Source organism: Molothrus aeneus, chromosome 28, assembly GCF_037042795.1.
Source record: "Molothrus aeneus isolate 106 chromosome 28, BPBGC_Maene_1.0, whole genome shotgun sequence".
Lineage (NCBI taxonomy): Eukaryota > Metazoa > Chordata > Aves > Passeriformes > Icteridae > Molothrus > Molothrus aeneus.
This window is the reverse complement of record NC_089673.1, coordinates 3,836,107-3,849,885: the sequence shown is the minus strand read 5'-3', so window position 1 is coordinate 3,849,885 and position 13,779 is coordinate 3,836,107. Positions and strand designations below refer to the sequence as shown.

The following is a 13,779-nucleotide window of genomic DNA, read 5'->3' as shown; positions in this document are numbered from 1 at the left end:
AATTCCATTCAAACACAGGATTCTGTCTGGTCAGTGTCAGCTTCTTCCTCTTCAGGGCTGAGCGAGGCAGGAAGAAGTTCGTTTCTTCTGATAATGGAGCAATAAATTCTCTTTGTCTGAAAGATTCAGGTGTCCTGTGGCTGCTATCTCAGTGTGAGTACCTCATTCCTCTCTTTAAAAAAAGAGTATCCTATATAGCATAGTTTCTGTTTTAACATTATGTTATAACCTAAAACTATATTTAACAGACTACTTAAGAAAATGAATACAGCATCACTTTCTAACACAACACATATAATATTCATTTGAATATTTGTGAAAAGCCAATCATAAAATACACATTTTTCACACCAGGTCTTGATCCAAGGCACAGCTACACTGTCCAATCCTGCCTCCTGTACCCCAGAAAGTCTGAGCACACAGAGGCAAGTCTGTGCATTTTCAGTGTGGTAAAACCCACTGATCATCAGATAATGGGGTTCTCACGGGTGCACAGCATGTGGATGTGCTAAGCCTGTGATTTTGGGACTATAATTGTCAGTAAATTATTGATGCTGTGGCATAAGGTTGAAGTTAAGGAGACTGATTCTCATTTCACACGATTTCTCCAAGGACTGCAGTGGAGAAAGTGCCTCCTTCCAGAGGAGGATCTGCTCAGTGCACACCTGGGATCTGGCCCCATGCCATTCACTGCCTCTGCACATCCCAGCCTCTGCTGCTGGGCAAAAATGGAGAATTCCCACAGCCCTTGTGGGAATGATGCTCTGTGCTGGGAGGATTTCTTCAGCAAGCTGCCATCCAGTGAGCTTCAGTGACAAGTGCCTCAATTTGTCTGTGATCAAAACAGCAGCGCAGGGAGCTGCAGCTGTGAGTGGCAGCTGTGTCTGAGGGGTTCTGTCAGATCTCTTCCACCTGCTGCTCTAGCTGTCAAATCTAAATGTCATTTACCGTGATACAGGCACAGAAAGTGTCACCAGGAGGCACAGCACTCCTGGTGTGTGTGCTGCAGGTGGGATCTTGTCTGTGTGTCCCTCTCTGTGCATCCTAACACGCTGCGTGCCAGGGTGAAGAAAAGGCAGAGCAGAGGCAGGAGGAATCTTTCTCTGGAGTTCCCAACAAATCCAGGCAGATGGATGGAGGTCAACACTTGCTGTAGAGCCAGGATACCAAACTGCAGAGCCCTGAAAGGGTCTGAGCACCCCATGGGGGCTGACTGCAGCCCCAGAGCTGCTTCCCAAGCCCAGCCCTTGCCCTGGCCTGCAGCTTGGGCAGGATGAAAGGAGCGTGGGCAGCACCAGCAGAGCAGGAGAGGAGGATGCTGGCACCAGGTCAGGGCCAGAGCTGGAATGGGGAACCCCAAATTTGAGCACCTCACCTGTGGGGTGGAGCCACCCCATGTCCAGCAGCTGGCCCCTGGCCCCCAGAGGGGTCTCAGGGAGCCCTGCCCTGCAAGGTGAGGATTTTGTGGGCCTGAGTCTCTGGGGTTGTGTCCTGAGACAGCCCTGGGAGCTGGCACTGGCAGCTGCTTGCTGACCAGGAAACTGCTGCCAGTTGGGCTTTTTTATCTTTTGCCTGGTCATTGTTCAAATGTCCTTGAGAGCAGAGCAGAGGGAGTGCTAGAGCCCTTGGTAGGAATAAAAGGACAAGGAACAAAGGGCCAGGCAGGGGAGCTGGCACTGCTCCTACTGTGGCACATCCTCCTCAACCCCTTTCAGGGGATCAGGGGGGGATGCAGGAGGCTGGAAAAAGCAGGACAGCAGGAAAAAGCAGGACAGCAGGAAAAATCAGGACAGCAGCTTCCAGGGAGGTGCAGAGCTGCTGGAAAGCTGAGTGTCTGGCAGAGGGAGAAGGAGAACAGCTACCTCAGGGGCCTGTGCCCACCTCTGGCTGTAAATCACAAGTCAGCACCATTCAGAATGGCAGCAAGAGCTCACATTTGGAGACCTTGCTGGAAAATGGGCTAGAGCAGCAATTCCACTGGGAAAAATAATTTTGTCTAGCTAATGCTCCCAGTGTCCTGCGGGCAGCGCTCTGATGTGCTGGGGTGCCAGCAGCTGATGTCCCAGAGATGCAGCTTCATGCTGACCCCATTTCCCAGCAGCTGATGTCCCAGAGATGCAGCTTCATGCTGACCCCATTTCCCAGCAGCTGATGTCCCAGAGATGCAGCTTCATGCTGACCCCATTTCCCAGCAGCTGATGTCCCAGAGATGCAGCTTCATGCTGACCCCATTTCCCAGCAGCTGATGTCCCAGAGATGCAGCTTCATGCTGACCCCATTTCCCAGCAGCTGATGTCCCCCCTGATGTGCTGGGGGTCCCAGCTCAGGGTGTGCCAGCTGCACATGCCCAGCCCATGCCCTGCACACCAGCAGCTCCCTGCCTGCTCCCCAAAACAGCCTCACTCACACAGCTCCAGAGCCAGGACTGACCTTAACCCTGCGGCTCCAACACAGGGAGAAAACAACCGTTGGTGAGGATTTACAGAGACAATGTTCCTGACTGAGCTGATAAGGAAAAATTGACTCAGAAACACCAAAGAGACCAAGGCAGAAAGAGAGTCCGGACCTGCCATGTGCAGAAATGTCCCTGTCCTGTCCAATCTGCTCCAGAGCTTCACACAGATGGAGCAGTCTCACAGAAGAGGAATCTGACTTCCCAAATCCACTGCCTTCAGTAACCACTCAGTCTCTGGGGATCTTCCCTGAGCTCTGAGGTGGATAGAGGCTCCCTTTGGGCCAGCATCCACCTTTGGTTTAACCCACCACAAGAGCCCTGACAGCTGTGAATACAAATCACTGAAAGAAGGAGGGCTGGGAAAGCTCCTAGGAAGAGCAGCAGAAGACAGAGGGTTGTTTTGACTGCTTCTTTCTAATCTGGGCTGTGGGACTCGCCCACACATCAGGAAGGCACATCTGTATTTCCCAGAGCTGACCAACAGCAAACAAAGGGTGAAGCTGTACTGGACATGATTTCCTCCTTGTCCCCACGGCAGCCACCCCAACGCCCATAAATCTGCCACACACCACGAGGAGCCTGTCCTCCCCAGGCTCTGTCCCACTGCCTCCTTTCCTGTCTTTGTGCTCCTCTTCCTGAGCAGTCCCAGGCACTGCCAGGGTCAGGGCAGCCCAGCCTGGAGCATCCTGCAGGGCACAGCCATGCAGAGCTCCTGCAGCCCAGTTCAGCAGCTCACACTGGGCCTCCTGCAGCCAGCAAAGGCCCTGGAGATGCCAGTGTGAAAAATGCCAATCACTTGGTTTTAGAATTTTAAAATTTCGTTTATTACTATTATTATTAATTATAAATATAATATAATATAATATAATATAATATAATATAATATAATATAATATAATATAATATAATATAATATTTTTCTATTTAAATATAACAAATTATTAAATATAATAATTTATTCTTTAAAATCTAATTTATTAGTAGTAGTAATAAAATGGTTGTAAAAATAGTAATATAATTAGAGTAATAAAAATTTGGACAATTGGGATTAGGTCAATACAAGACAATAGAAACAAAGAGTTACAGACAGTCTGGGTACCTTTTCTGGGCAAAATAAGCCCGAAAAAGGACCCACGTTACCAGAGGATTAACCCTTAAAAGCAACAGCCTGTTGCATATTCATACACCTCATCCATGATGCATAAATTCCATTCAAACACAGGATTCTGTCTGGGCAGTGTCAGCTTCTTCCTCTTCAGGGCTGAACGAGGCAGGAAGAAGTTAATTTCTTTTGATAATGGAGCAATAAATTCTCTTTGTCTGAAAGATTCAGGTGTCCCTGTGGCTGCTATCTCGCTGCGAGTCCTCTCTTTAAAAAAAAGTATCTTCCATAGCATAGTTCCTATTTTAACATTATGTTATAACCTAAAACTATATTTACCACACTACCTAGGAGAATTAATACAGCATAACTTTCTAACACAACACATATAATATTCATTTTGATATTTGCGAAAAGCCAATCATAAAATACACATTTTTCACACCAGGGTTTGCTGATCCATGGGCCAGCCAGAGCTGTCACAGTGCTGGCAGTGCCCCGTGCAGGGTTTTGCTTGGCTTGGGAATGACACAGGAATTTCCCAGCACACCGATTATCCTCTGGGTGGTTTGTGTTTTCTTTTTTGGGCATGGATGTTTTTCTGTTTCGGGGGCTCTCTGATTCGCTCGCTTGAGCAGTCACCCTGCGGTGGCCGCGGGTGGTTTGGGATGGGCTCATCAAGATCAGATAAGCGGGGTGTGGATTCTGTTGTGCTCCGCACGCACAAAATGGCACCGGACCGGCATTCCCGATGGAAATGGGAGTGTTCACACATTCCCAGAGTGATATCTGGGAATGTGATATCTTTGATATCTGTGATATCTGTGATATCTGAGAGCCGGACAGGGACCCGAGCAGAGAGCTCATGGAGGAGGCTGATGTCTGCTGGCAGAAAGAGAGGCTGGATCCAGCGATCTGTCTGCACACGCTGCCTGATTTATTTGTCTTTAGCTGCAGGATTAGAATTCAGTTCCTCCCTCCGACCTCTGCGTAGCCCGAGCCTCCTCCCTGCCGCAGAGCCGCTGAGCTGCCCGCAAGCGTCGGGATTTCCGCACTATGAATTGTAAAAGTAACTCAGGGAAATGATGAAATGATGCTCCAGCAGCAAAACTGCTGCCATTTCAACCATGTCCCCAGGAAGGGGGGGCGTGTTTGCTCGAAAGGAATCATTTAGTAAATAAATAAATAAATAAATAAATAAAGATAAATAAAAAGGAATATAAAGACAAAAAAGGCGGTGTGGAGGAGAACAGGAGAAGACGCTGGTAGGGCAGGGGGAGCTGGCCCGGGGGCTGCCCGGGCTCACCGCCCCGCCCGCCGCCGCCGCCGCTGCCCCGCCCGAGCCGCTCCGCCCCCGGCCGCGCCCCGGCCCTTCCCCGCCCGCCGCCGCCGCCGCCGCCGCCGCGCCCGCAGCCGCTCTCGCCGCTCCGCACCGCCATGTCCGCCGAGCCGGCCCCGGCCCCCGCCGCCCCCGAGCCGGCCCCCGCTCCCGAGCCGCCGGCGGAGCACCGGGCGCTGGTGCTGACCGGGTTCGGCGGCTACGACAAGGTGAAGGTGCAGGCGCGGCGCGGCGCGGAGCCGCGGCCCGGGGAGGTCTCGGTCACCGTCCGCGCCTGCGGGCTCAACTTCGCCGACCTGATGGCGCGGCAGGGCCTGTACGACCGCCTGCCGCCGCCGCCCGTCTGCCCCGGCATGGAGTGCGCCGGCACCGTCCGCGCCCTCGGCGACGGCGTCCGCGACCGACAGGTGAGGGCGGCCCGGCCCCCTGGCCCCGAGGTGCCGAGCCCGGCCCGCTGGCCCCGAACCGCCCCGGGAGTCCCGGTGGGCCCCGGCAGCGCTGAGCCCCCGGCAGGGACCGCAGCGATCCCACCCGCCGGAGATTCGGCGGCGGACAAAGGCCAGGGACAAAGGGGCAGGGCGGGCCGGCATCCCCGGGCCGGTCCTGTCGCTCCGGGAGAACGGGCGGGGAGGAGCTGGGGAGGCTGTGTGGCTTAGATTCGGGAGGTTTTCCTAAGTTTAGAGGTGCATTTTTCATGATTGATGCTACTAAACGTTTCCCAAAGGGTCCTGCCTCTTGGCAGGATGATGGCAAGGAGCAGCAATAATATTTTTTGGTGTTAAGCTTGGGCAAGGAGGGCAGGACATGATCCTCCTCCCTCTTGTGTTGTGGGGGATCTACCGTGGATCCAGTGGTTGGTTTGGGCAACCATAATTTGGGTTTGGGTGCCAATACAAAGCCATAGCCTGGGTTGCCTGTGGTCTCCAGGGAGAACGGGCGGGGAGGAGCTGGGGAGGCCGTGTGGCTTAGATTCGGGAGGTTTTCCACGTTTGGAGGTGCATTTTCCATGATTGATGCTATTAAACGTTTCCCAAAGGGTTCTGCCTCTTGGCAGGGTGATGGCAAGGAGCAGCAATAATATTTTTTGGTGTTTAGACTTCTGTTCCCAGCTTGGGCAAGGAGGGCGGTACATGGTCCTCATCCCTCTTGTGTTGTTGGGGCTCTGCCATGAATCCAGTGGTTGGTTTGGGCAACCACAATTTGGGTTTGGGTAGCACTACAAAGCCAGAGCCTGGGGTGCCTGTGGTCTCTGGGGTTCCTGGTGTGTGCCCAGGTCTGTGGTGAGAGGTTCTGTGCTGCAGCCTCCCAGTGAGGAGGGAGTTAAACCAGCTGAGCTCTCCTGCCTGAGTCCAGCGGTGCTGCAGTCCCTGCAGACCTCTGCACAGAGAACTGTGTGGATGCAGAAGCTCTGACATACCAAGGGCAAGGATCTGATGGCTTCTGCTAACCTTGGGGGCTTGTTTCAGACCACGTTGTCCTCTGATTTTAGGTTGGTGACAAGGTAATGGTCCTGGCCAGGTCAGGGCTCTGGCAAGAAGTGGTGAATGTGCCGGCCAGTCACACCTTCCCGATGCCTGAGGGGATGAGCTTCGAGGAAGCTGCTGCTCTTCTTGTTAACTACATCACTGCCTACATGATTCTGTTTGACTTTGGCAACCTGAGACCCAACCAGAGTGTCCTCATCCACATGGCTGCAGGTAAATAGTTCTTGCCAGACCGTGCTGAGGCTCTTGGTTTCACCGTGCAGCTTCTGAATAAATGACATGGGTGAGGAAATGATCGGAATGGGGCTGGACTGACAAAATGTCACCTGGCAGAGATGCAGGCTTTGTGCTGACCCCATTTCCCAGCAGCTGGGGTCAGTCTCTCAGTGTCCCAGGCTCCAACCTCACCAGGCAGAACCTCTATTCCCCAGGCTGCTGTGCTGTGTGATTGATACAGGCAGGGATAATTTACTGAGTAAGTTTTTGCATGAGGGTTTTTCTGACTGCTGGGGCCGTTTGCTTCTAAATCTTTCTTACTGCTGATTTTCAGGTGGTGTGGGAATTGCTGCCATCCAGCTGTGCAAGACTGTAGAAAATGTCACCATTTTTGGCACAGCATCTGCCTCCAAGCACGAGTACCTCAAGGAGAGTGGAGTTGCTCACCCCATTGACTACAGAACCATGGATTACGCAGAGGAGGTCCGGAAAATCTCTCCCAAAGGTGAGATGTGGTGGAGGACTTGTGCAGCTCTCTTGCATTTCTTTTAAATTGCAAAGAAGCTTTTATTTACTTCCAATTCTCTCTCTAGGTGTTGACATTGTCCTGGACCCTCTGGGAGGATCTGATACGTCCAAAGCTTTTAACCTCTTGAAGCCGATGGGCAAAGTCATCACTTATGGTGAGTGTGGGGTGGGCAAAGTGCCCAGGGACTGTGTGAGGGTGGATTGGATCCACACAGCAATGGTGCATGGCTGTCAGGGACACTGTTCCTCACTGTGTTGCAGTTCTTGTGTTTCATTAAGGTCTTCGGGATGCTTTGGCTTGGTGGCATCGAGGGGGAGTGAGATTTGTGCCTTGTCCCCAGAGCTGTGTTCACAGCCTGCAAGGCTCTTCCCTCCCTCCCATGGTGAAATCTCCCTTGGAGTAAAAGCTGGTGCCTGCAGGGGAAGCTGGAATGTCCTCAGGGAGGGATACTGGCATAGCTGCTTTGTCTAGGCTGAGTTAATGCACAGCCTTGCTTTTCTTTTAGAGGATGTGTGGGAGATGAGGTTTGAGGCTACTGAATACTTATCTCTCCATTCCCCAGCCCTGGAACACTGTGATTTTGTCCCACAGACAAAGCCCTCACACAACCCCCAGTGGGATTCCAGACACTTGCAGCAGTGTGCTGCTTTGGTTGTCCCAGCCACTGCAGCTTGTGATTCCCCTGGAGAAGCAGGGCTGGAGGAGAAGGGGAAAACTGTCCTGCCAGCCTGGCTGGGTGGCACTTGTAACCCTTTCTTACCTCTGCCAGCCCTCCTAGCTGCACTGCTGCTGCCTTAGGAGGGCCAAAGAGAGTAGCTGTTCTGCATTTCTGCATTTCTCATGTGTGTTTTTGCCACATGAGTGCTGATAATCCAAATTCTGCTGATCTTGAGGCTGAGGCAGGTGCCTGTTTATATTGAAGATCAACCAGGCAGGTTCTGCTGTGGTCATTTCTCAGCTCTGTCCCTCACTGTGCCTGGTCTGAGCTGTTCCATGGGGTGCCCATTGCCTCCTGTGCTGTGTTCCAGCTCACCTGTGGCTTGCCTTCTTTTCAGGTGTAGCAAACCTGCTCACTGGGCAGAAGAAGAACCTCATGGCTATGGCTAAAACCTGGTGGAACCAGTTCAGCATCACTGCCTTGCAGCTCCTGCACCAGAACAAGGCTGTGTGTGGCTACCATCTTGGATATTTGGATGAAGAAGTTGAGCTTCTCAGAAGTGTTGTAGCCAAGCTGGTTAACCTGTACAGCCAAGGCAAAATCAAGCCCAAAATAGACTCTGTGTGGCCCTTTGATCAGGTGAGTCTGAGCTGATATCCAGTGGTACAGAGTGAGCACCTTGTCCATGGGGCCTGAACTGTTGAAAATGTCTAATAGCCATCTGTTCTCAGACATTCTGAGTCTGAGTTTTATTCCTTTTAAAATATTAAGGCTGAGTAAAGTGGCTGGGCTGTTCTGCTGCCGTGCACAGGGCTGGGCAATGCCAGACAGGGTCCCTGGGGAGCAGGGCAGGTGCTCAGCTGAGCTCCATGGGCAGCAGGAGGGGGCTGGGTTGTACCTCAGACTGCAGCATGCCCTGAGTGCTCTGTAGCCTGTAATTAAGCAGACAGATGGGGAGGTTGTTGCTGCCCTTCCAAGAGTGCAGAAGAGCCCAGGCAGTGAAGCAGAATGAGGGTATTAGAAGGCAGCAGCAGGTTTTCCAGCAGCTCTGCCCTGCTCAGGGTTAGTGCATTGATGGGTCCAGGCAGAGTCAGGCTCTTCCCTTGGGAATGCTGGGGCAGGACCTGCTACAGGGGAGCCAAGAAATTAGTGATGATAGTCAGTGTTCACACCTGAAAACTGGTCTGATGCAAAAGCTTAAGGAAAGGTTTGATTCCAGGCCTGGCCCAGGTGCTTAAAAATAATTATAAAAATGATACAATTCTGTGCATATATTGTTTTGTGCAGCTGGTGGAGGCTTTGTCCTCCTAGCAGTTGCTGGATTCCTCCCTTTGGAGAGTGACACACACACTGCACTTCCACATTTGTGTGAGCAGAGCCTCCTTGTGTGTGTGTGTTTAGGTTGGGCTCTGTGAATTCTTGATAGTTTCCTATAGACCTGCTGGGGTAGTTGCCCAGGTCTGTCCAAAACACACCTGTGCAGAGGCACCTGAATGCTTGGGAGATGCTTGAACTCCAGGAAAGCTGTGCCTCAGACTGCTCTGGGGGTGCTGAGGGGCCCAGGAGGGGCATGGATGCTCTCCGCAGTGGGTGGGGTCTTACCAGGCTCCTTTTGCCTCCAGGTGGCAGAGGCTATGAAGCAAATGCAAGAAAAGAAGAATGTTGGAAAAGTCATCCTGGTTCCTGAAGCACCCAAGGAAGAACCTAAAAAAGCAGAGAACTAAGCAGAAGAGATGAATGAAGATTATGAATTCATGGTTTAACTCAACTCCCTGATCTCTTTGGGACCTGGAAATGGACAGATCAGTATCTCCCATCTTTCACCAGTACAAGAACATCATGGTTATCATTCAGATGAGGTTTGCATGCTCTTGTTGTGACTGACCCTTTGCCAGATATGCCTCCTGCTCTCTCTTTTGAAGCCTCTTTATTTCATACTGCTTTCCAACCACTTGTTTCTCCACTGAATTTCCAGACTAACCTCCTTTTTCTCTGGCAGTGAGGCTGAAGCTTCCAAGCAGTTGGTGACTAACAACTGCACAGCCTGTCACTGTAAAGTCAAGGCACAATGTACTGTAACAACTGCCAAGTGTCTCTGCAGAAACTGAGCCCTGCTGCAGCATTTGCACTGACAGCTTTGGGAAGTCTGTTCAGCAGAGGACTGGCCAAATGTAGGATGTTTCCTCCACAGCCAAAGGAAAACCACAGCTGGCCTAGTTAAATTCAAGCAGGGGTTTCTCTTCTGTTCACACTAACCTGGCTTTATTCCCTCTGCTTTTTGTAGGCCACTAACACAGCCAGATATTAACAGCTCATGCTGTTTTTGCCTTGACCATCCTGGCAATTTGGAGCCTATTGCAGATCACACTCCCTTTGCAGTCACTTCTCTGTGCAGTCTGTAAATACCCTGACAGGCTGGGCTGGGCTATGTCTGACTACAGAAGAAAAGTTTCAATTAGATAACCTGATCCTGTCCATTTTCTATTTCCAAATTGTATAGAGAGATCTGAGCAGTGTCTGATTCTTAGAGACCATAAGGATTCAACTGTGTCTCAAACAACTGGAACAATTGATGTTGGCTCTGTGCTTTATTATGTTGGCCTCCAAGTTGGTGTTGTTAGGGCTTCACCCTTGTCTTTGTATTTCCAAGGGCTGCAGTATTGAATTGGACTTGAGTGAGATGGAAACAAAATAATCCCCTATTAATGCTTTGTGCAGTGCCCTGTGCACTGAGGAGGTGTTGCAGTTGGGAAGGACCTTTCAGGAGCCCCTCCTGTGGGCTGGCTGCCCAGCAGCCTGGGCTGGCTCTCCCTGTGGCACACTGGTTGCTAAAGCTGTTGCCAGGGTAGCAGTAGATGACAACCAGCCCAGCTGTGTGTCAATGTGGTGCCTCTTTACCTTCACATTCTGAGCAGTTTTCCATTGTCTCCCAGCTCATTTGCTGCAGCAGGGCTTGGCTCTTCTCCCCCTGAATCTGTCCTGGGGCTCTGGCACTGAGGGTTTAGGAGCTGCCTGGGATGCTCCTCCCTATACCAGAACTGTTTCCTCTTCTACTTTTCTTCCCTTGTGTGTATTTGGAAACAGAGCTGTGTAGAGACCCAAGCCCAGCTCTGTGAGCACCTTGAGCCCTGGGTGATGCTGTCCTGGACCCTGCTTGCAGCTCTGGGCCACTCTGGTGCTGTCAGTGCTTACTTGGCATGGGTTGTAGGTGTTGTGGGCTTTTGGGCTTCATTTTGGATTTGAAATGGTAAACCTAAGGGCACTAAGAGCTGCCCATCATGGAAGAACTTGTGCTTCAGAAGCAAAACCTTGAGATTAGAATCCTGCTTAATTAGCCCACAGGGGAGGGCCCAGGGCCCAAGGAGGGCAGGTACCCACTGGGCACAGGGCTGGGCACGGAGCCCCAGCACCACCCAGGAGAGCCCATGTCACACAGGGCTGGAGCTGCTCTCTGAATTCTCCCTCAGCCTGCTCAGTGGGACTCTGCCAGTGCAGCTTGGGGTTCAGGTGCTTGGGCTCAGTCCAGAGTTCTTTAGAAATGCACTGGCACAGCTTCCAGGGGATTTCCCCTGGCTAACTTTAAATATTGCAACAATCCTGTTCCCTACAACCTCAGAGGAGTGCTGGAGTCCTCTCACAGATCCTTGTCAGTTCATCTCTTGAACTTCATAAACACAGGCTGATGGAACTCTCAAGCACAACTTTTAACCTTTCTGAATCCAAAATCTTGCTGCTTCTTTCAACCTGCCCCATTGTGCTGATTTAGATTGAATCCAACAGTGTCTAATGCTGCTTTACCAGGTGTGAAAACAGAAGGACTGGCTAAATTGCTGAAAAGGAAAGTCTGGACCTGTTCCTCTGAGAAACTGGACTTCACCTTGATGCCAGGGCAGCATGCTCAAAAGGCACACAACCCTGCACATCTTCAGATTGTAAAAGGGAAAGCTGTTGTGGTGTGTTCATAGCAACATCCTCTCTCTCCCTGCTTTATCCTGAGCCAGTCCCGTGCTCAGTGCCTTACATGGATGGCCTTGGGTCAGGCAGTGCGGCAGGGCTCTCACAGCTGCCACCAGACCCCTCTGCCCTGCTGCCTCCTGTGTGCCACAGCAAACAGCATCTCAGTGCCTTCTGCTACATGACTAAGAAGTCACTGGGGCCTTTTCCATTCTGGCCTTTCAAAGTATTGCCAAAACACTGTTTTGACTTTTATTAGCTCTGTTTTGTGAACTCTGGTGATGTTGTTGGACTTTCCATGAGTTAGCTGTTCTCTCCCCAGGTGTTCCAGCCTTTCTGGGGCTGACCTGGTGCTTCTGTACCCCCCAGTCCCTAAGACCTGTTGTAAAGCCCTTGTCTTTCCCAGGGCAGAGCTGTTTGGCTCCAGGGTGAGGCTTTATCAGCTGCTCCAGCCTTGGCTCTTTAGAAACAATCCTAGCTCCTGGCTCTTTTTGGGCTCACATGTCTTTCTAAGCAGAGATTCCAGAAGCTCTTATCGAGGCAGGAATGCCAAGAGCAGTTACTGCCTGCTCGAGGTCAGCACTGACTATTTTGTGTCTCTTGGTAGCAACAGTGTTTTCCTACAGGAAGACCAAGATTAAATGTAACCTTGCAATCCTCTGCCCCTGCTCAAAGTTCTGCTCCAGGTGGGTGTGGTTGGTTGTGTTTTGGTTTTTTACTTTTCTTTTTTATGGGCCAGTAAGTATAGAACCTGTGTAAAACAACTTCAAGTGTCTTAATCCAGTCAACCAGCCAGTTTGTGTACTAAGGACCAAAGCAAAAAAACCAAAATGAAACCCTAGGATAAAAATCATTCCATTCAATGTTGCTTGTTTAGGGCAAAGTTGTGCTACTGAGGAACTGGGAGATTCCTGTACTTAATCATGTGTGCCATTCCAGAAGTGCAATTTAATGTTTATTTTACTGATTGTCTTGACTCAAAGGTTGTGCCATGAGAAGTCTGGGTGGAAGTGCAAAGAGTTGGTGAGTGGAGGAGGCACCCCCAGCCCTGCCTGCTGCAGGTGCCAGTGCCTCTCCTGTCCTTGCTGTAGTGACCTCCCAGCCTGGTGCTGCTGGTCTTGGACAAAAAGCAACTCCTTTGCTATCACCAGGCAGCACTTGCCACATTTCTGACTCTCTGAAGCTCACTTGTGTTGCAAGCTGACTGCGGGAGGGGAAGGGAGCAGAGGTGGCCCCTGCCCAGTGCTCTGGGAAGGAGTTCAGCTCTAGGTTTTGTTTCAGACACCTGTATTAAACTAGAATGGATTAACCAGGGAGAAGTAAGAAGCACTGTGTGTGTGAGGCTTCAGCTGCTGCAGGCTCCTGGCCTGCTGACAGCTGCTATCATAGGTGTGAAACCACTCAAGTTGCCTGAAGCCTCTGCTGTGCTGAGCCCTCGTGATGGCAAAGTGTTTTTGGCAAGTAGTACATGAGCATGATGTGAAATGTGTTAGACTCTGAGTGAGCCTCTTGCAGCATATGGTCTGGTCTGTACTGTCTGAATTGTGTTGATTTGCAGATTTGTGATACGAGTGCTGCTCATCCTACAGACACATAGCAAATCTTTTGTTTAAAAAATATATTTCGCTTTTTTGTGTAACCAAGTTGGACAGAAGACAACTGTGCCACTGCTGTTTACATGACTACAATGTGTACTGCTCCTCTGTCAAACGTTACCATATGCCTTATGTGTTTCAAATGTTAATTAAAAGCATAACAAAACCTTCCACAGTGCTGCTCAGGTTTCCATTGTCGTGAACCCTCTGCCCACAGCAGATTCAGGTGACAAAGTGTAATCCTCCCAGCAGGAGGAGATGCCTCTGCTCTCAGGGCCCACTGTTAATTGCTGGCTTGAATATTGTTCCTGACACTCATCCTGAGGGCAGCCATGGTGATTTTTGTTTGTGAAGCTTTTAGCTGGGCTCTGCACTTCGTGTCTGGGTGTGTCAGTAGCCAGGTGGGACTGAAGTGGGCGCCTGGGCTGAGGGTAAGACAAGGCATGA

General features: G+C 51.0%; 1 protein-coding gene across 1 annotated transcript; it reads left to right on the top strand.

Annotated features, from left to right (window-relative positions):
* The first annotated feature begins 4,994 nt into the window (after positions 1-4,994).
* Positions 4,995-13,503, top strand: VAT1 (vesicle amine transport 1). Its single transcript, XM_066566819.1, has 6 exons — positions 4,995-5,303; positions 6,386-6,593; positions 6,931-7,101; positions 7,190-7,279; positions 8,181-8,422; positions 9,406-13,503. The coding sequence occupies exons 1-6, from the start codon at positions 4,995-4,997 to the stop codon at positions 9,505-9,507; spliced, it is 1,122 nt and encodes a 373-aa protein (XP_066422916.1). The 3' UTR covers positions 9,508-13,503.
* Positions 13,504-13,779: the final 276 nt, after the last annotated feature.

Bases quoted from the DNA above. Each gene is read 5' to 3' on its own strand.
- VAT1 (XM_066566819.1), top strand. From the start codon at position 4,995: ATGTCCGCCGAGCCGGCCCCGGCCCCCGCCGCCCCCGAGCCGGCCCCC. The intron at 5,304-6,385 runs GTGAGGGCGGCC...CTCTGATTTTAG, and splicing joins ACGGCGTCCGCGACCGACAG to GTTGGTGACAAGGTAATGGT. The intron at 8,423-9,405 runs GTGAGTCTGAGC...TTTTGCCTCCAG, and splicing joins CTGTGTGGCCCTTTGATCAG to GTGGCAGAGGCTATGAAGCA.